Here is a 20444-nt window from a genome sequence, read left to right on the forward strand (position 1 = left end):
ATTCTGGGCCAGCTTTAGCTTTGAGGCTTGGCTCCAGCTCTTAGGCCTCCACTGCTGAAAGTAGGTTTCTGGCCTTTGCTTACAATGTTGCCATCCTGCTGGCTAAAGCCCGGACTAAAGCAGGTTTCTGGGGTTTTGTTCAGCTTCTATATTTGTTACATAGTTGCTTAGAGTTGCAGCTCAGAGGCCTGCAGCGGCAGGCGGGGAACGTTGGAGTCCTCCGTCACTGAAGCAAGCAAGCCTCATGTTAGTTTCAAGCTGCCTGGCTGCCGGCTGCCATCTTGTCTGGCAGTTAATTTGCATATCACCCTGATTAGCCAATGGGAAGGGTAGCGGTCGTACGCCAATTACCATGTTTCTCTTTTATTAGATAGGATTTGACATTGTGTAATGCTTCATTTTTATTGCTAAGGGAAATGACCATCAGCTGTGTGCTTTCTATATTGATTTCAGGCCTCAAGATGGTGAATTAAGGGTTTATGTTCTATATGAGTACATTTTGTAAGCTCTTGTTCACACTTTCGTTTTTTTTCATGTTATATTCTTGTGGCTTCACTGGGAGTTCAGTGATATGCTATTTTGAGTTCTTTTATCATTATCCAACCTACTTTTTGATCCATGAGATGAATCCTTATGAAGCAGTATAGTACTTCTCGTATTTGGGGTCTTTAGGATAGAGGGGATGAAAATGTACATTAGAAAAATGAGAAGTGACTGTGGCGTTCACCTTGGGCATCTTGCAGAGCTGAAGTGCCAACCTGGCACTGCCGGATTTATCATTTCCAATAAGGTTCAGAAAATAAAGAACCTTTTTCAAACTACATGGTGAGTGTCCAATGTTGGAGTCTCTGAATATGCAGTTTTTCCTTAGGAGAGAAAAAAGAAAAATCTGCTCTTTCCTTTTCTTTCTTTCATTTAGCAGAACTTTTCTATTTTCTTCAGGTAATTAAACCAGAGAGCAGTGACAAAGAAACAGAAGGTGCCTATGAGTCAGATCTCCCTGAGGAAATCTGTGGAAGCCATCTCCTGCAACAGTCCCTGAAAGGCCATAATGACAGTCCTGATGTCATTATAGAGGCTCAGTTTGAAGACAGCGACTCAGAAGATGGACATGGCAACATACAACATGTTCTGGTTGATGGTGTTAAGAAACTCTCAGTTTGTGTTCAAGAAAAAGGTGAGTACTGGACTGCTAGCTGACATTTTATTTTAGTAAATTAATCATGTTAGGTATTAGAATTTTCTCTGTGCTCCAGAATTAATCACACAACACATTTGGTATCTTCCCAATTTCTGACCTGTATCAGCTTTTAGGAAAGGAGGATCTTTGATAAACTTACAGCTGCTGGTTATGAGGAGGGACAGCAATGCCACTGGTGGTTTGTGTGGTCAGTGATGGATGGCTGTTGTCATTTCCTAATAGGTTTTGAGTTGTGTTGATAGCTAACCTGAAATTTCCTATGATGAGGTCAGCCTCAACTTATGGTTGATATAAACAGAATTAAACTGATCTTTAAAATCCTTACTAAAGCACTTCATTTTATCCTGTATTTTTCTTTAACTCAATACATTTGAAAATTATTTATAAATTTGAAAATAATTTATTATAATTATTTTTGTAATTGGTGATGGGAATGGATCACTTTAAATTTTATAGGTAGGTTATTTTTATGTAGACGAAAGAACATCCAGCCTAAAAAAGTCTTTTTTAAGCCAAATGGATGATAATCTCTGGGAAACAATTGAGAAAATGCTCCAGCCCTAGCAACTTTAACTCAGTGGATAGAGTGTCAGCCTGTGGACTGGAAGGTCCCGGGTTCGATTCCGGTCAAGGGCACATGCCTGGGTTGCGACCTGGTCCCAAGTGGGGGGCGTGCAGGAGGCAGCCGATGGATGATTCTCTCATCATTAATGTTTCTATCTCTCTCTCTCTCCCTTTCCTTTCCTCTCTGAAATCAATAATAATAAAAAAAAGTGTATGCTCTGGAGAATGGCAGTTTTGCAGCTTATTTCATACATGAGAATCAAAGGAGGAGACATTAGGAGGGTTACATGAAATTCATTGGTGGTAGATTAAGAGGGAGGAAGAAAGCAAAGCTGGGAAACCTCTGAGATTGGATAAAAAGCAAGTGAAGATTCATATACTTCTTTTACTTTGGTGTACAGGATAGTTGACATTTATAGCAGAGAGATGTATGTGGAGGAACAAGGTAACAGTGAGGGATTCTGGGTTTGGAAAAGAAGATTACTCTGACATTTAAAAGGTATTTTATTTTAGACTAGTGGCCTGGTGCATGAAATTTGTGCACTTGGTGAGGTGGGGATCCTCAAGCCTGTCCTGTCCCCTGTCATAGTGCGGGAGCCCCACGATCCATCACCCCAAAGAGTTAGGCCTCCACGAGCCTCATGTCCCTGGGCCTGGTGCTGGGGGCGGGGACGCGAGTCTCATATCCCTGGGCCCAGCACCGGGGGTAGGGACGCGAGCCTTACACAAGTCCCTGACGCTGCAAGTCCCCACCCACCCATGCCTTGCTGTGTACACAGCCTCCTGCTGATCGGTCTTTAACGTGTGAGGGTGTCACGACCATTTGCATATTAGCTCTTTATTATATAGATGTACAAAGTCAATAGACAATTTTAAAGTTAAAGATTGATCTTTGTCAAGGAGGCATCAGCCTAGGACATCACTACCCATCATGACCCACTTTTAGTTAGGAAGTGTTATGCTCAGACCACCTTGTGTGGTTACTTTAGGCTCTCAGGTTGTAAGGCCTTCATGCTTGTCAAGTTTAGTATGTGACTCCTTTTTTTTTTACTTTTTTAAAATTTTGTGACTCCTTTTTAAATCACATTTACAAAGTGTCTTTTGATTTTTAAACCTTTTTAAAAAGCCAGTTTTATTTTCTCTGATCAAAACTTAAGCCATGGGTCCTCTGAATGCAGAGGACAGCAATTGCAAACACATGGCAAGGAGCTGTGACCAAGGGCTCTACCTGACCACACACTGGGAAGTGTAAGGGAAAATAGTAATGAAAATTGGAATATTTCAATGTATAGATTTCTAAGAGATTTTAAATGCAGGGTGGATATTTTCCAGCCAAATTGAGTTTTATGTATATTATGAAATGGAAAAGATTGACTTGGCTAGGCTGCCTAGATTATTAGTTGTTTTTTTTTTAATCAGGAAGAAGTTTCTGGCACATTCCCCATTAAAGGCTAGAAGAAATGCCAGAAGATTACTAAAGGAGGATATTCAGCAGACACCCTGTGATAGGGACTGGTGAGCACAGCTCATTGAGTTCTGGAATAAAGCTGGGGGTGATTTCAGGAGGTGTCTGCTTAAGAATCAGGCTGGTTCTCCACTGCTGACTAGGTAGTGACCTGGGACATCGAACATTTTCTGAAAGCATGTATCTCTTAACTTTTTAATTTTGAAATTCTTTTTGAATGAAGAGGCTGCTACTTTCTCACTGCCCTTTCAGGTGTGGTGACTTGAGGGCACCCAGGTTCTTTTGTTTTATGGCTTACTTAGATAACTAGTGGTTTCACTGTTCAGGGCCCAGCCAATTTCCTTCTGTTGTTTCTTTTTTTCTTCCTTTAAAAACAGTTGGATACTGTGACCCACTTGAGAGTGCATATCGTAATGGCGTCAGTACTGTGAGTTATGTCTTTTCTATGAGAAGAGAGGGAAATAACTAGGACCCTAACTAGCCAAATCCTTCATCATTAAGATCATCAAGGGAGAGAGATACTTATAGTCTGAAGTCAGGCAAAGGAGCACTTTAAAACTTAACTATTTGGCCCCAAACTACTTTGTAGAAATGGAGTTCTGATGATTGGACTTGGCAGACCTTAGTAGCCCTTTTTCTCCTGGGCTATGAGGTGAAGGGATAAGATGCCTTAATTTCTCATTAGTGATTGGTACCAATATAAGAGCAAGGAGATATTGATGGATGGAAGTGATGGCAAATTGGTGTCTGGGGTAGATACTAATAATTCACTTTGCCCTTTGTTTGTGTAAATGTGCTCTTGATTTGTCCTCAATTGTAAATCCCCTCCTTCTCTCTTACAAATAAATATCATTGAATGTTTTACAAGTCCACTGCATGCATGTTTTTTCTTTACTCTTTTTATGGTCTTCCTATCCTACTGTTATTTATATTGCTTCCTTACTAGCCCTGACTGAGAGAACAGCTTTAATCCTTCCCTCAGTATCTGGTACAAATTTCTCCTTCTTGCTAGCCTCTAAATAGAGAGTTTGTGAAACCACATGGCTGGTTCTCATTTCTTGCCCTCTTGATATTTAGGAAAATTGCAATTTGCTCTTTTAAAAATCATGATTTTTTTTAGGATATTTTAACCAGATTCTCTTGTCTGGATAATATAAAATCTGGTTACAGTTAAGATGTTAGTACTTTTTGCACCATTTAAGGTTTTGAAATTTGTTATTGAAACAAACCATAACCTTAAGAACATTTCCTTAGACTTCTAGAAAGGTTCTTTGCTTTGTGTTGTGATTACAAATGGATTATCTTGTTTCACACTTATGTTCAAAAGAGTGTTTTTTATTTGCTTACTTTTGTTTTCTTTTCCCAAAGCAAATGTTACATAGTGCATGCATATGAATTATATATCTCAAGAAACATTCATATTTTTAAGATAACTACCAGTTTCTCTGGTAAGTGAGTAATTGCTCTAGCTGTCTGCAACAAGTTCCTGTTGTTGCATGAAGAGAAAAAATTCTCTGGACATCTCAGACCTACACAATAATTTCTTCTAGGAAGACATGATCTGCATTGTCCTTAGCTCCTGAGAGATAGTGGGCCAAACACCTCGGCACCTTTTGTAGGGCCAGTCTCACAGCCTCCCGATGCTGAGCTTTTACCACTTTCCAGGCAGTCATGTTTTTGTCAGCACAGAAATATGCCATCTGTTTAGAGACTGGGGGAAATCCTGATAAATTTTCTTTGGTATTAAATGAGCGGGTAATGGCTGCGTGGTTTACAAACTCCAAAGATAAAAATCATCATGTCCAAGTGATACAGCTTGGTCATATCATGTTAGTGCTCTGTGTATTTCATCATCAGAATTTTAAGAACAGTTTTGGCCTCTGAATCTTGGTGACCATGCCCTACTCAGGTTAATGAGATGATAGTAGATGTAATCACAGTTGAAATACGGAGGCAAAAAAACAATGGAATTAACCTCTAAAATGTTCTTGTTTATACTTTAATATCTTAGACCACTCTAGAAAACACAAGAATATATAAGTGCACATTCTATTAGTCATTCAAGTAAGGATTAGCAAAGGTGTTCTGTAAAGGGCCAGGTAATAAGTATTTCCAGCATTGTGGGCCAGAGACAGAGACTTCTCTGTCACAGCTACTCAACTCTGTTGCTGTAGTTTAAAAGCCACTGTAGGAAATGTGTAATTGAATGGACTTGGCTAGATTTGGTCTGCTGGCCAGTTTAGTTTGCTGATCTCTACTTGACACTCATGCGTGAATGAGAGGGAAATGAAGAAATAATGTCTTACTATTATTATGAAAAGAGTTTTGACCTGTGGACCAACCCTCTGACAGGGTCTCAAACCACACTTGGACAACCACTGGTTTAAGCTATTGAAAGTGATAGTTCATGCTGACCAGGACTTTAGTGTATGTTTTTATTCTTTTTTTTTTTAAAAAATATATTTTATTGATTTTTTTACAGAGAGGAAGGGAGAGAGATAGAGAGTCAGAAACATCGATGAGAGAGAGACATTGATCAGCCGCCTCCTGCACATCCCCCACTGGGGATGTGCCCGCAACCCAGGTACATGCCCTTGACCGGAATCGAACCTGGGACCTTTCAGTCCGCAGGCCGACGCTCTATCCACTAAGCCAAACCGGTTTTGGCTGTTTTTATTATTCTTTGCTGTTAGGATATTCAACACTTCATTTCCTTAGTGTTTTATTTTTTTAATATATTTTTTTTGATTTTTTACAGAGTGGAAGGGAGAGGAATAGAGAGTTAGAAACATCAATGAGAGAGAAACATCGATCAGCTGCCTTCTCCACCCCCCCCCTCCCCGCCACTGGGATTGTGCCCACAACCACAGTACATGCCCTTGACCGGAATCGAACCCAGGACCCTTCAGTCCACAGGCCGACGCTCTATCCACTGAGCAAAACTGGCTAGGGCCATTTCCTTAGTTTTAAGTGGTTACTGGATTGGTACTTCCCCCTTTGTTTAGGAATGCTAAATTACAGACTAAAATCTCTTGCCTCAATTCTTTTACTCAATTGTGGGATCTTTTTTGGGGACTCTTTTGCCCTATTTTGCTGTTTTGGCTATAGCCTGGTCTATGTATATCTTCATTTATCAAAACTAGTCACACTGTGAATTATAAAGTATTAGAACTTCTTAATATGTTTAGTAGTTTATAGCATTGTCTTACACATTTCTTATTAGGAAAAAACGAGTATTTTGTGTTTTTTTTGCTATTAATTTGAAAGGATATTTTTTCTAGCATTTTCTCACAGGTTTTTGTTGAGATATAAAAAAAGCTATTGTGGTTGTTCTTGTGAATCTGTTTAGCTTAATGAGTGCTCTTAGTATTTCTAATAATTTTTCAGTTGGTTATTTTGATTTCCTAGTTATAAAATAATTTGATCTGCAAACATTGATTTTGCCCCCTCCTTTCTAATTGTGTGCTTATTACATCGCTCCATTGGCCATTGCTTTAAGAACTGTATTACATAATAGTGGTAATTGTTTTCTTCTGGACTTTAATGGAAATGCTTCTATTAAACCCTCAAGAACAAGGCTGGTTGTTGGCTTGAGATCAAGTTAACCTAGTTTCCTCTTTCTTTTTTTACTAAAAGTACCTATTATAACTGGATATTGAAATTTTTTTCAAGTGTGTTTTGATCTTCTTTCAAAACGCTGTTATTCCCTTTGGCTTATTTACATGATGACATGTAACATTGAATAATTCTTGCATCCCTCATATGACCATGACCCTCATTCGGTCTTGGTATGTAACATATTTTGTAACAGTTCTGTTTGCTAATTAATGATTTTTTTGTATTTATAATACAAAATGTGAAATTGGTCTGTGGTTTATTTCTATTGTGATTTTGGTATCAAGCTCTATTAACTTTGGAGGAAGAATTGGGGAGCCTTTCTCAATGCTTTGAAACAGTTAAAGTAGCATCAAGAATGACCAACTATTCTCAGTGATTGAAGCATTTATAGAACTTGTGCTTGAAACATGGGCTAGGGCTTTCTTTAGCTGGCAACTTTCTCCATCTCTAATGATTATTGGTTTCTGTAGGAATTTTTTTCTCTTGCATTAATTTTGATAATTTATATTTTATAGGAAATCATATATTTGAACTGCATATTCGAATATATTAGAGTTGTAGACATTTTTCAGTTGTTTAATTTCCTGTGCATCTATGATCATAACTCCTTTCAATTTTTCCCCTCATTTTTATAATGCTAGCTAGTGATCTGCCTAATTTTTTAAAGAACTTTATTTTTACTATATATTCTAAATAACTAATTTCTACTTTTATTTTTTATTACTAATAACTTTCAGATACATTAAGTCTGAGGTGATCATATGTAGTTGAAAATGCAAGTTGAAGTTCATGACAGGAGTTTGACTGGAAATGTAGTTTACTAGTATAGAGTCATTGGCATCTAGTTAGTTCCTCGAAGAAACCTCTGTATTCTAAGAGTTTCTTTAAGGGACTGTGAGAGTCCAGGGGCCTACCTGTTCTCTTCTGCCCCATGGGTTCCCCTCTGTGAAAGCAATAACTATTGTTTATCAAACTGTTCCCTGCCCTACAGGCTCTGTAACAAACAGAAACTCACATGGGTTCAATTTGTGTGTGTGTGTGTGTGTTAAAATATATATACTACAAATTTTGCCATTTTTATGTGTTCGATTAAATTGCATTAACTACATTCATGCTGTGTAACTGTTACACTGTTACTACTATTTCAACACTTTCTCATCCTAAACAAAACTCTGTAACCATTAAGTAGTAACTCATTATTTCACCTACCCTAACCCCTGATAACCACTAATCTACTTTCTCTCTGTAAATTTGTCTGTTCTCAATATTTCATAATAAGCGGGATCATATAATATGTCTCCTTTTGTGTTTGGCTTTAATTTAGTATAATCATTATTATTGATTTTTGTATTTATAATATAAAATGTGAGATTGGTCTGTGGTTTATTTCTTTTTTCTTTTTTAAAAAATATTTATTTATTTCAGAGAGGAAGGGGGAAGGAGAGAGAGATAGAAACATGAGTGATAAGAGAGAATCATTGATAGGCTGCCTCCTGCACGTCCCCTACTGGGGATTGAGCCCGCAACCCAGGCATGTGCCCTTGGCTGGATTCAAACCCGGGACCCTTCAGTCCACAGACCGATGCTCTATCCACTGAGCCAAGCTGGCCAGGGCTCTGGTTTATTTCTATTGTGATTTTGGTAGAATTGGGGAGCCTTTCTTTGTCAGTGCTTTTTTATGACTGAATAATATTCCTTGTACTGTATATACCACATTTTGTTTATCCATCCATGCTGATGGACATTTGAATTGCTTCCACCTTTTGGTATTGAATAGTGAATATTGCTGTAATAAACATTGGTGTGTAAGTATCTGAGTACCTTGTTTTCAAGTTATTTGTGCACATAACTAGGAGTAGAATTATTGGGTCATATGGTAATTCCATATTAGCTACTTGAGGGAGGTGGATTTTTTGTTATTAAAATTGTATTTATTAGAAGGGTTAACATAAATATAAAATCATGATGAACTATAAGAAATCTTGAAATAATGGTAATTAATTCTGTTCATTACTGAAATATAACTGAAACTTGCCCAGTTCTTTCTCCAGCTTATCCTTTTCACTTCCTCCTTTGCTCTTTTAAAATTTTTAAATCATGGAGTCACTTCTATCTACTTGCCTAGTTTTTCTTTGACACATCAGCAGACATAGGGGGCTTGGGTTTCAGAACATTTTCCTAACATTACAAGTAGTTTATTTTATAGAATAAATAAAGTACCTAGGAATAGATATGTCTGTCAGCCTTCTTGGTAGCAGCTTTAACATAAATTTTTTGGGATAAAAATTTAAATAAAAGGAAATAATAATAAACATTGTTTATGCTATTATCTGGAAATCTGAGTTCTCCGGACTCTAGCATGTCAGTCATTATTTGTGCTGCCCTTCTCTTCAGTGGAGGTGAATGAAGACTTGAAATCTGAAATCATCTTCCCTGGGGCCCTTCTAGCACCCTTTTCAATATAGCGCACTTGATTATCTTGTTCACTTTCAGCTTTATACTTGGTTCCTGGATTATTTAATAATCTACTTTTCTTGGGTTTACGATCAAAGAGGGGAGATCAACATCTTTATGTGATTATCATTTTCTTCTTATTTTTTGTCCCTTGTTCACTAGATTTCAGTCACCCTTGAACTCTTTCTTCCCAGTCTATTCACTCATTCCTCTCTCTGGTACTTTCCAGATTGGGCAAGTTTGTGCTAGTGACAAGGGTCATAACTGTTTATAGTTTCATTGTCATAGAAATCATAGAATTTGGACCTGCACAGGTCCTACTTGATCATGTACTTGACATGTGGTGATAGTCTACCCCTAGGGCTTTCAGTGGAGCATTTGACATTATTTATAAATATTTTATAACAGTAAATGAAAGTACTAAAATTGCTTTCAGTAAGACCGCAAGGTAAACTTACTTCATTTTGATACAAATGATACCTGCCCACCATTGTGACATTTCTTGCTGATCAGAAGCTCTAAAAACAAAGCTGGTAAAAACAAAACAAAACAAAACAAAAACCCAACAACAACAGGATAGCAAATTAATTTTCAAAGCAGTTAAGTTAATAAAAAAATACTTCAAAGTGTGAGATTTTGGACAAAATTTCACTTTTAAAATGTACTTATAAAAAATCTGCTGTGATTAAAAGGTCAGAAACAACTGATGTAGTTCATCCCTTTTGTTTTACAGACGAGGAAACTGAGGCTCAGAGAAGTTACTTGGCTTGTCCAGTGTCCTACAGGAAGTTAGTGAGTTCATAAAAAAAAAATACCTTATACTTATAATAACAACAGACAATTTCTACATGTGGTCTTATTTTTTGAAGAGCAAATCATGCCAGATCAGATTAATATCTTTTTATAAGAATATATTAGACATTGTTCATTGCCCACCTTCTGTCTATTTTCCCCTTTCCTTTCCCATATGTTCCCAGACTTTCATCTGGACATGTTTCTTTCCTAATTCCTTGAGCTTTAGGCAAGTTGACCCCAACTGCTGAGCTGAGTCTTGGTTGACTTATATAAGTTGCTTGATATACTTGGTTACCTTATGCCAATAGAACTTTTTGCAGCAATGGAAATGTTCTAATTTATACTGTTTAATACTGCAGCTAGTAGCTGCATGTGACTGTGGAGCACTTGAATGTAGCTAGTGTGACTGAGAAATTGAATTTTTAATTGTTTCTAATTTTAGTTAATTTTATTTTAAATAGCTATATATGGTTTGTGGTACTATATTAAATATTGTAGCTTCATACCATTCTTCTTCCCAACGGCACATGATATAAGCCGTTTAACCAGGGTGATTCCTGCTAGGAGTTCTGGGATGTAAGTAGTTTCCTAATGGATATAAACAGGAAACATTTATCCCTAATTGCTACTGGCAGCTATTCTATATCTTGCTAAGTATTGGGGACAGAAGACCAGGAAAAAATCTGGGCCCCTAAGAGGGCCCTGGATCATCTGACCCTGAAGTCTGCCCAACCTCTGGATTTCTAATGGCATGAGTCACCTTTGATACATAAGCCAGTTTGTTTGAATGTTCTGTCATCTCAATGAGTATCCAAGAGAATACAGAGGGACTGATATGTTAGGCATTATGTTATTTGCTGGAAAAAGAAAGGTGAATGAAGAGTAAAATCTAGATGCTTATCCTCAAGGTGACATTAGTCTGTAAGAAGAGCTTCAGTAAAGGCATATTCTGGGTCTTGCCTGCATTTGTTCCCTTCATTGGGAATTGCTTTCACTGAAGCAGTACATACAATCTAACCTTGCCCCCGGGTCTTGGACCATGAGTAGATTCCTGACCCAAGGGTCATCAGTGACTCATTAGATTTTTTCTTCCATAGCTTGAGGACTCAGAAGCTAAAATCTCAGATAGAGTGAGGGCTAGAGACAGTCTTTAGGGAACTGAGGCTGCACATAGAGAAGAGGAACTGATGAGCAGAGGGAGGGAAGGGCCATAGAGAGGAAGGGGGAGAAGGTGAAAGGAGAGGGAAGAAAAGGGAGAGAGAAAAAAAGACTTGTTCTCTGGGCCTTGAAGGGTTTGCCTGGTGAAGAAGGGTGAAAAATAGTTTCAATATGAATAGGGGCACAGAGGTGGATGGTAAGTAGAGTAATATCTACAGTTGAAATAGTGCAGGATGCACAGTGGGGGAGTCTGGAGAGGAGGCTAGAAAAGTAGGCTCTAGTGACATTTTTCCCAGTTATATGGCTGCTAAGAGATCTGGGTCATCCAAGAGTTTGAATCCCCAAATCATCCAAGGTTTTTAAGGAAGGGAGACTGATTATTAGAAAGAAAGGAGAAATTGGCACACAGCATGAACCAGTTAAGACTAGTGATGTTGAAGACCCGACTAAGAGCAGTGGAATGTAGAAGGGATAGCGTCACATACTATTTCAGAACTATAATTGACAGAGTTCAATGGCAGATCAAATATGGGACTTAAGGCAGAGGAACATTTAAGAATGAGATTAACTTGATACCTAGTTTAGCAACTGCATAGGTGCTGACATTCTTAAATGAGAAAAAGATGACCAGGGGTAAGAAAGACTGTGAATTCATGTTCTGATCATATGTTGAATTTGAGCTACATGGGGGACATTGAAGTTGTGACATCCAATAGGTAATTGGAAATAGAAATGTAAACCCAGAAGAGGGATGGTGAGAGTTATAAATTTGAACATTATCAATGAAAGCTATGGGAAATCGATGAGATTATCCAATACATGACTCAAAGTTGGATTTACATGAAGTAGACATTATCTCATTAAACCAAGGCAAAAGCTGGTAGATATGGAAAACTTAGGGACAAGGGTAGGGGTTGGGAAGTAACTCTGATAAAAATTTTGAGAGTGCTATACAAGACCTAAAGATCCCTAGCTGGTTTTTTCTCAGTGGTTAGAGCGTTGGCCTATGGACTGAAGGGTCCCCAGGTTCAATTCTGGTCAAGGCACATACCTCAGTTGCAGGCTCGATCCCCAGGCCCTGGTAGGGGTGCATGTGGAAGGCAACCAATCACTGTGTCTCTCTCACATCAATAGTTCTCTCTCTGTGTCTCTTTCTCTCCCTTCCACACTCTCTAAAAATCAATGGAAAAAATATCCTCAGATGAGGATTAACAACAAAAAAAAAAGACATAACAGAAAAGTGTGTAGAGCTAAGAAGTGTTGAGTATTTTCAATAAATGAAAGAATGCCTCTCTTTTAAGGATATCAAATGACTAAAGATCATTTTCATTTAAAAAGTCTAATTCTCACAATTATTTCAAATCAACTTTATTCAGGGAGGGCCTCTCTTTTGCATTTAAACATTATTTTGGAAGAATAGATTTAAAGAAAAAAGTTCAGTTTGGTTTTTATTGAACTGGGAAACAGAATCAACTCTATATGGGGACAGTTAATGTACTCATCCCACTTCCCTCTGCTGGGATTCTGAGCACTACTTCCTGTGAGGTTAGTTTTCAGGTCTTCAGAAGGGAAGGCCCTATCAAGTAGATCTTCCCAATTTATCCCTTTGGTCAGCATATCCCAGGTTTATTCAGTTCAGTAATGAATCCTTTAAAAAAATAATTTTAAGTGTTTAACCTGCTTCCTTAAGGGTTTATGTATTTTTCTTTATTTTGTTTTGTTTTTGGTTAGAGACCCTTTCATTGCCACTGTGCAGAATTATATGCCTACAGATCCATCTTAATGACATTGATTTCCTCTTTGGATCACTCTAAATAATGCCCATTCTCTCTTAAGAACTACTAAGTTTTTCAAGTTGTGCAGAAACATGCCAGGGGAAATCTTTGCCTGGTAATTAGAATAATGTTGAGATTTCAACGAAGCCTGTTGGGGAAAGAAAAAATAAAACTGGGTCATGAGACTCTGGATGGGGAGAGGGAACTGACAGCTGTCCTACACTGGGTATAAAATGTCCATTATTAAGGACAGATCTTATTTAACATTTTACAGTAGAAAATTGTCCCAGGTTTTCTGATATTAGTTTTCTAAAAAACCCTAAGAAATGATTGAGTTATCCATACCCCTTTAAGTGGAACCAGTCTCCTCCCTACCTGCCTCACACACCCTTTCATTAGTTCCCTGAGTGAAAGCACAGCTTCATGCTAAAGTCTCTCATCTCTGCTCCCAGGTGGCTGATCCCCATTTGGCCAGCCCCCCCTAGCTCTGACTCGTTTGTTTGAGCCAGAAGCAGCAATCAAGTATGAACTTGATAGGCTTGACTTTGGCTCTGACACTCATTTTGACCCTTCTTATTTCAAAACCTGTTTGATACCAGCTTCTGCAGTTGAGACTGCTACACTCTTGGCTCTGGAGTATATCCAGGCCTCATTGTACCTACTATTCCAGGTACAAATCATCCTTGGACCCTCCACCCTGGTGCTTAGGGGCCAGGATACAACCTGTCTGGCTAGCCCTCTTTGAACCTATACCAGGAAAGGGGGATCCAACAAAATGTGGCAACACTCTTAGAATGAAAAAAAGGTACTGAACAAGAGTTTCTGCCATTAATTCTTGACGATTAGTGCTTCATATTCCTTATTTGTAAAAAAAACACAAAAACCAAAAAAACAACAACCAACCTCCCCACCCCCCCCAAACACCTTCATAATAAATACTTGCCTTGGCTTCTTCATAGGTTCTTGCCTGAGTCAATGAGCTAATGGAAGGGAAAGTGTCTTAAAAAGGAGAAAGCATAGCATTCCATTATGGGCAGTTTCCAAATCATTTTTTGACACTTGTTGCCTCTTGTCTCTGCACATTTATTATCCTGCATTTTCTGTGAGTCAGTGTAACTTTATACGAAATATTTATTTGGCCTCTGCCTCTGGTTCCTGACACAGAGCTCCTAAAACCCTTGTAATTTCCTGAGTGATAGCAGTGCTAGGAACATCTTTTGTTCTAATATTTGGTCTTTGACCCTGGTTCCTGACACAGAACTCCTAAAACTCTCGTAATTTCCTGAGTGATAGGCACATCTATTGTTCTAGTCTCTTGGTGGACTCCTAGATAGCTTCAGGATGGATGCTGGGTCACCTGAAAGACCAAGCTATGATTAGAAGCTTGAAATTTGTTGCTCCACCCTCCAGCCCCCAGGGACGGAAGGAGGGCTGGAGTTTGAGTTAACAATTGATCATACCTACCTGATGAAATTGATCATGCCTATGGGATTTCATAAACATTTCTGAACTATGGGATTTGGAGAGCTTTTAGGTTTATGAATTTATCTATGTGCTGGAAGGGTTGATATACTTCTACCCCACAGGAACAGACACTCCTGTGCTCAGGAGCCTTGAAGACCTATGCATATTTTCATCTAGCTGTCCATCGGCCTTTTATTATATTCTTTGTACTAAATCAGTAAATGTAAGGTATGTGTTGTCCTGAGTTCTGTAAGTGGTTATTGAACCTAAGGAGGGAGTCATGGGAACCTCCACATCAATTTGTAGTGAACTTAGAAGTCTGGATAACCTAGAGACCCATTACTTGCATTTGGTATCTGAAAAGCAAGGGGGAGGGGAAGTCTTTTGGGTCTGAGCCCTTCACTTGTGGGGCTGTACTAACTCTGAGTATTTAGTGTCAGAATTCAGTTAAATTGTAGGACACCCAGGTTGTGTCTGAAGAGAATGGGGGAATTACTTGGTGTAGAAAACCATACATTTGGTATCCAAAGTGTTGTGAGTAAAGGAAGGAAACACGTTTTACCTTTAGTCAGGAATCTGAACATGGCTCAACTCTGTCCTCTGCTTTCCCATAAGGCTGTGATCATGGTGTTGTTCATCTGAAGGCCTGACTTGGGAAGGATCTGCTTCTAAGTTTATGTGATTGTGGGCCAGATTTAATTCCTTGTGGGCTTTTGGACTGAGACCTCAGTTCCTTGCTGGCTGCTGGCCGGAGGCCACCCTCAGCTCTTTGCTGCAAGGACCTATCTATATGGCAGCTGGCTTCATCTGATCCAGCAAGGGAGAGAGCCTGCTATCAAGACTGAAGTTATAGTCTTATGTAACCTAATCATGGAAATGACATCCTATCATCTTTTCCAAATTCTATTGCTTGGAAGCAAGACACAGGTCCTTTCCACACTTGAAGGGAGGGAATTATGCAAGGGTGTGAAGACTAGGAGGTGTGGGAATCATTTGGGGCCATTTTAGAGTCTAGTCTGCTACAAGATGTTTTCTCCACAAGCCTTTACTAATTTCTTCCAACTAAATGTGTGATCTGTCCTTTCTGTGGATCTTCTTTATAGTTACTTTTTTTCCAGTTTATATTCCATGACTGATATTACAGTTGAATGTTTTTTTTTAACATTTCTCTCATGTAACTTTTTGCTTATCTTTCATCCACCTACAGCTCCCAGAATAGAGTCTTGTATTTGCAAATGTTCTGCAGAAGACTCCTTCCTTCCCTCATTTGAAACTAAAGAAAGACCAAGCTAGTCACTCTCCTGAGTAATACCTGAGTCCTTTTTCTCCACAGCAGTCACATAAGATCCACTATAAAACCTTCAGATTTACCAATTTGGCATCAAAAGCAATGACTCATCTATGTCTATATAACCTGGCTGGAATGATTTGCCTTAATATGATTTGCATTTAGAGCTAGACTTGTTATCTTATTAAGGTGAAGCAATTTTCCATCAAAGATGCTTCAGATATTAGCTTTTTTTGAGTGGTACATTTTTCTTTTTCTTAGGGGACCTGATGGATCTCAGAAGTGATTCAGTCTTTTTCTTTTTTGTCGGTCATGATCACTTTGTAGTCCTGCTATTATTAGGTCACAGTAAATAAATTGATAAAGAAGACCAGCTTTTGAAGAAGCAGTGTTTTCATTTTTTTCCTTTTTACCCAAGCAATGGGCCAGATCTTATTATCCCTGTTGGAGATGTTCAGTAGTACGAAATATTGCATGTGCTTTAAGAGTCTTGGAACATAGGAGAGCTATAATACATGTTTGATATATGTGAGATCACAGACTCAAAACACAGCAAACCCATCTATTCTAGCTTCCCAAGCTTTGATACATTCTCTACTTAACTCTTTAAGATAGCTTAGCACCTTTATATATTTTTTTGAAGTTTTGATGGATAGCTAGTCCTTAGAAGGCAGATAAAGAAATACCAGTTTGATTTGAGTAAACACTTCCTGCTGTTGAAATTTCATATCACAGTAAGATGTGAAGCTTGGCCTCTTTAAGAAAACTCATGGGAGTTAACTTAAATTTGGAGGAATCATTCATCTTTTCTGTTGGAAAGATGCGGAATTAGTAAGTTAAAGTCAGCTATAGATGGGAGCACATTAGTGTGTGTGCCTACATTTTGGGTCTTTTGGGAGCCATGAAGCTAAAAGCCAATTAAAGCTTTAGTAGAGAGAAATTTCAGTGGTTTCTCCTGGGCAAGGGAAAGATTTGGAGCAGAGAGTACTTGGAGAAAAGCAGGGGGGTATTGATGATGTAATTAATGCATTTAACAGCTCGGAATGGGAATCAGTGCAAAGCTCCATTTAAGAAGATGATCCTGTGAGGGACTCAGACTTGGACCTGAAAGCCACTGGGTCTCAACTCCAACTCAGGAACCTGGAGGCATCTGCATGCTCAGTCTGATGAGAAGGGTGACTAAATCTTGCTACAAAGAGTACCTTCTTTCTTACTCCCTTACCAGTCTGTAAGTTAGAAACGCATGAAAATAGGGTAGTGAAGGGATTTTTTTCCCTCTTAATACTTGAATCTTAGTTTTATTTTCATTCATTTATTCATCCTGTCGCTCTTAGTATGTTAAGTCCTTTCCCCTCCAGCCTCTACATATTTGTCTACTCAGACAATGTTATCATCTAATTGATATTTCCAACCTCTACCCCAGCTTGGTTAGACGACATCATCATAGTTGTATTTCATTGTCACCTCAAACTCAAAATGTGCCCTAGAATTGATTGACTTTTCCCCGGTGTCTTATCACTCAGTCAGGTCTCTCCAAAACCATGTGTTCTTTTCCATTCTTACATCTATCAATCCTGTTCAGATCTTGAAGGTTGAGTGGCATGATGGGAAGAGGATGAGGTGTTGGCATTCATGAGACTTCGGTTTGAATCCTGTCCTTGTCATTTCCTAGCTGGTAACCATGGACAAGCATGTTATTTGACCTTATGAGCCTCATTTCCCTTATCTCTAAAATTGGCATGATAATATCTGCCTACCTCTTTGGATTATTGGAGAATATGAAATATGGTAGTGTATGTAAATCCCCTGATTGTGCCTGGCATGTTCAGGGCCATTGTTTTGAGATGCCATTTGCATTTGATTCTCATCTGGAATTGTGAAACCCAATTCTGAATGTAGTGCATGTCCTCCACCTGCCCTAGTACTTTCCCACAGATGAGTTTGGCTTCTATGTTTCAGAGAAAACAAAACTGCCTTCATGTGCCCCCTCAGCTTTCAGCTGCCAGACTTACAAATAGCTTGTGTCTGGATTCTTTCCCTCCTCCATTTACTTTGATACAACGAAGTTGGCATCTTTCTGTCCTTCTGCTTGAAATTAATCCTTTCCTCTGGGCTCCGGACCCCATCCCTTCCTGCCCAGGGACCTCTCCCTTTCCTAAATGTGCACTCTTTGACCACACCTTCTTTAACAGTTCCTTCATATCAGCAATGAATCATGTCCAAGCCTCCCTTATCTTAAAAAAGTAAAATAATAAAAACCTTGTCTGTCTCCCTCTAGAGCTACCACCCTGTATTATTCCACTCCGTGTCAGCCAGACTTCCGGAGCATAGTCATCACCCTCATCTCCGCATCCCGCTTCCACTTAATTTCCCATACCTGGCACTTAGTTTCTTCCTTTAAAATTAGTCTCACTAGGGCCACCTGTTACTTTGTCACTAAGGCCACATTGCTGACAGTGCTTTTCCTATTAAAACACTTGCTTTTCTGACCCCACGTTAGAGTGATTTTTCTCAATATGACCTCTACCACCTCCAGTTCCCCACTAGCATCTAAACAGTCTTGCCAGTATTGCCTTCTAAATACCTCTCTATCCAGAACCCTCCATCCCCTCTGCCACTGGTCTGATTTATTGCAACCTGCTAACTGTTCTTTCTGCCTTCAGTCTCACATCTTCTAAATTTGTTCCCCATACAGCCACCAGTGTGAGCTTCTTAAAGCATAAATCACAGTAGTCTCCTGTCTGCTTTCTTCTATAACTCTCCATTGCCTTTGGGATAAATCCAAATTTCTTAATGTTGACCTGGCCTCTGCCTAACATCTCTTGCCTCTCCTTACTTTGCACAGAATGCACCAGCCATACAAAAGGTATGTGCAATTTAAATATATGTATTATGTGACAGTTATTGAGTGCTTACTGTGTTCTTTAGCACTTTTATACACAGTAATTTTAGTCTTCCCATTAACCCTGTAGGATGGATTACATTTCACAGATGATGAATGTGACCCATTTTATAATTTAGACATTGTTCTGTACACCAGTCCTGTTCAGTTGTGACCAGGGTAACAGGGTTGGAGTCACTCAAAACTTACTGCGAGAGCTAATAACAATATCAACATTAATAATAATCAAACCATTTTTGTTAATGCACTTTGTGCCAGAGCACTACATGTAAACAGAACTCATGTAAACTATTCCTGATTTACAGAGTAGGACATTCAGAGGGGAGAAATAACTTGTTCAAAGCCACATAGTTTTGAATTTAGGTCTTGTGACTCCAGAGCTCATGCTTTTAACTTACTCTATTGTCTATAGGTAAAAACAGTGAAATTACTTAGAGAGCTGTTAGTCATTTGGCATCTTCCAAAATTTTGGATTTGGATTCATCCTGGGTTATGACTCCCCCTCTGCTAACTATCTCCTTGGATGAACCCTGGGATTAGTTACTTTACCTCTTTGGTCTACTGATTGCTCTTCTTGAAAAATCAGAATAGTAATACTTTCCTCATGGGGTTGCTGAGGAAAGTATTACTTTCCTGCCTCTTCTCTTCATCCCTTGTGCTTTTTCCTTAATGTAATATTGGGCACTATCATAGTAGCTTCTTTATTATTTTCATGTTGTGTTTCCTGCACAGATCACTATTGCTCCCTCCCCTGACCTCACTCCTGTCACTGCTCCCTAACTATGCTCAACACTGCCACCTGAAAAACATATCAAATTAAAAACAAAATCCTAAGGACTTTCTGTTAATTGTAACAGAAATGGTAGACTGTTATTCAGATACACAACTTCCCACTGAAACAAACCAACAATATTTGGATAAAATAAATATAAAAAACCCTTTATTTTTAAAGCATCAAAAAGCTACCAGGCATTACCAGGTTAAAATTGGAATGGAGAACCCAGGCGACATTGCAGATTTGACCAGCAGTTATGGGGAACATAAATAAAGTGATGTCCAAGGTGCCTATACACCATCAGGGTGAGGGTAGAGCTGAAACTCTGCTCTTACATGGAATTGTAGCCAAGATTCAAGCTAACTGGATCAACCAAGGAATCTCAAGTACTGAATGGGTTTAAGGGCTGGTATTGCTTCCAGGTATCTGGCAAAAACAAGTGGAAGTTCTTTCAAAAGGAAAATTTCCTCAATCTAGGCATAAAATTATTCAGTGACCAGCACCCCTGCCTACTTAGTCTTAGCACCCCAGGAAGCCAAGGGGAGAAGCCTCAGCAACCACAAACACAGAAGCCTTTCATAAACATGAAATACTGGAATCATTGCCATCTGTAAAAAAACTGTTGTAAGAAATAAGAGATAAGCTTGAAGATATCTGCAAAGAATAGGAAACTGAAATGTGACATAGCAAATTGGAAAAGGAATGAAATAAAACTTCTAGAAGTAACATAACTGTGATGAAATTAAGAACTTAATGGGGCATAGGTAAACACCGGAAATTGCTGCCTCGAACAACTACTTCAAAAATACAACTAAAAGACAAAACGAACATCATCCAGAACCACAGGAAGGCTGGCTGAGTGGAAATTCTACAACTAGAAGGAAAGAGAAAAGCACACTGAGACTCAGAGGAGGTGCAGAAGTAAAGTGCAGAGGTGCGGAGGCTTGTGCGCGGAAAGGGCTGGCAACGGAGGACACCAGTGTCT

General features: G+C 38.8%; 1 protein-coding gene across 2 annotated transcripts in view; it reads left to right on the plus strand.

The window, feature by feature from the left end:
• Positions 1 to 20444, plus strand: part of DIS3L2 (DIS3 like 3'-5' exoribonuclease 2) — a 304502-nt gene that overhangs the window by 84247 nt on the left and 199811 nt on the right. For both annotated transcript variants that reach the window (XM_015561871.1, XM_006760425.2), the window contains one exon: positions 943 to 1177. In XM_015561871.1, coding sequence (XP_015417357.1) covers positions 943 to 1177 — 235 coding nt within the window. The remainder of the gene's footprint in view (positions 1 to 942; positions 1178 to 20444) is intronic.

Source organism: Myotis davidii, unplaced genomic scaffold (assembly GCF_000327345.1).
Source record: "Myotis davidii unplaced genomic scaffold, ASM32734v1 scaffold370, whole genome shotgun sequence".
Taxonomy (NCBI): Eukaryota; Metazoa; Chordata; class Mammalia; order Chiroptera; family Vespertilionidae; genus Myotis; species Myotis davidii.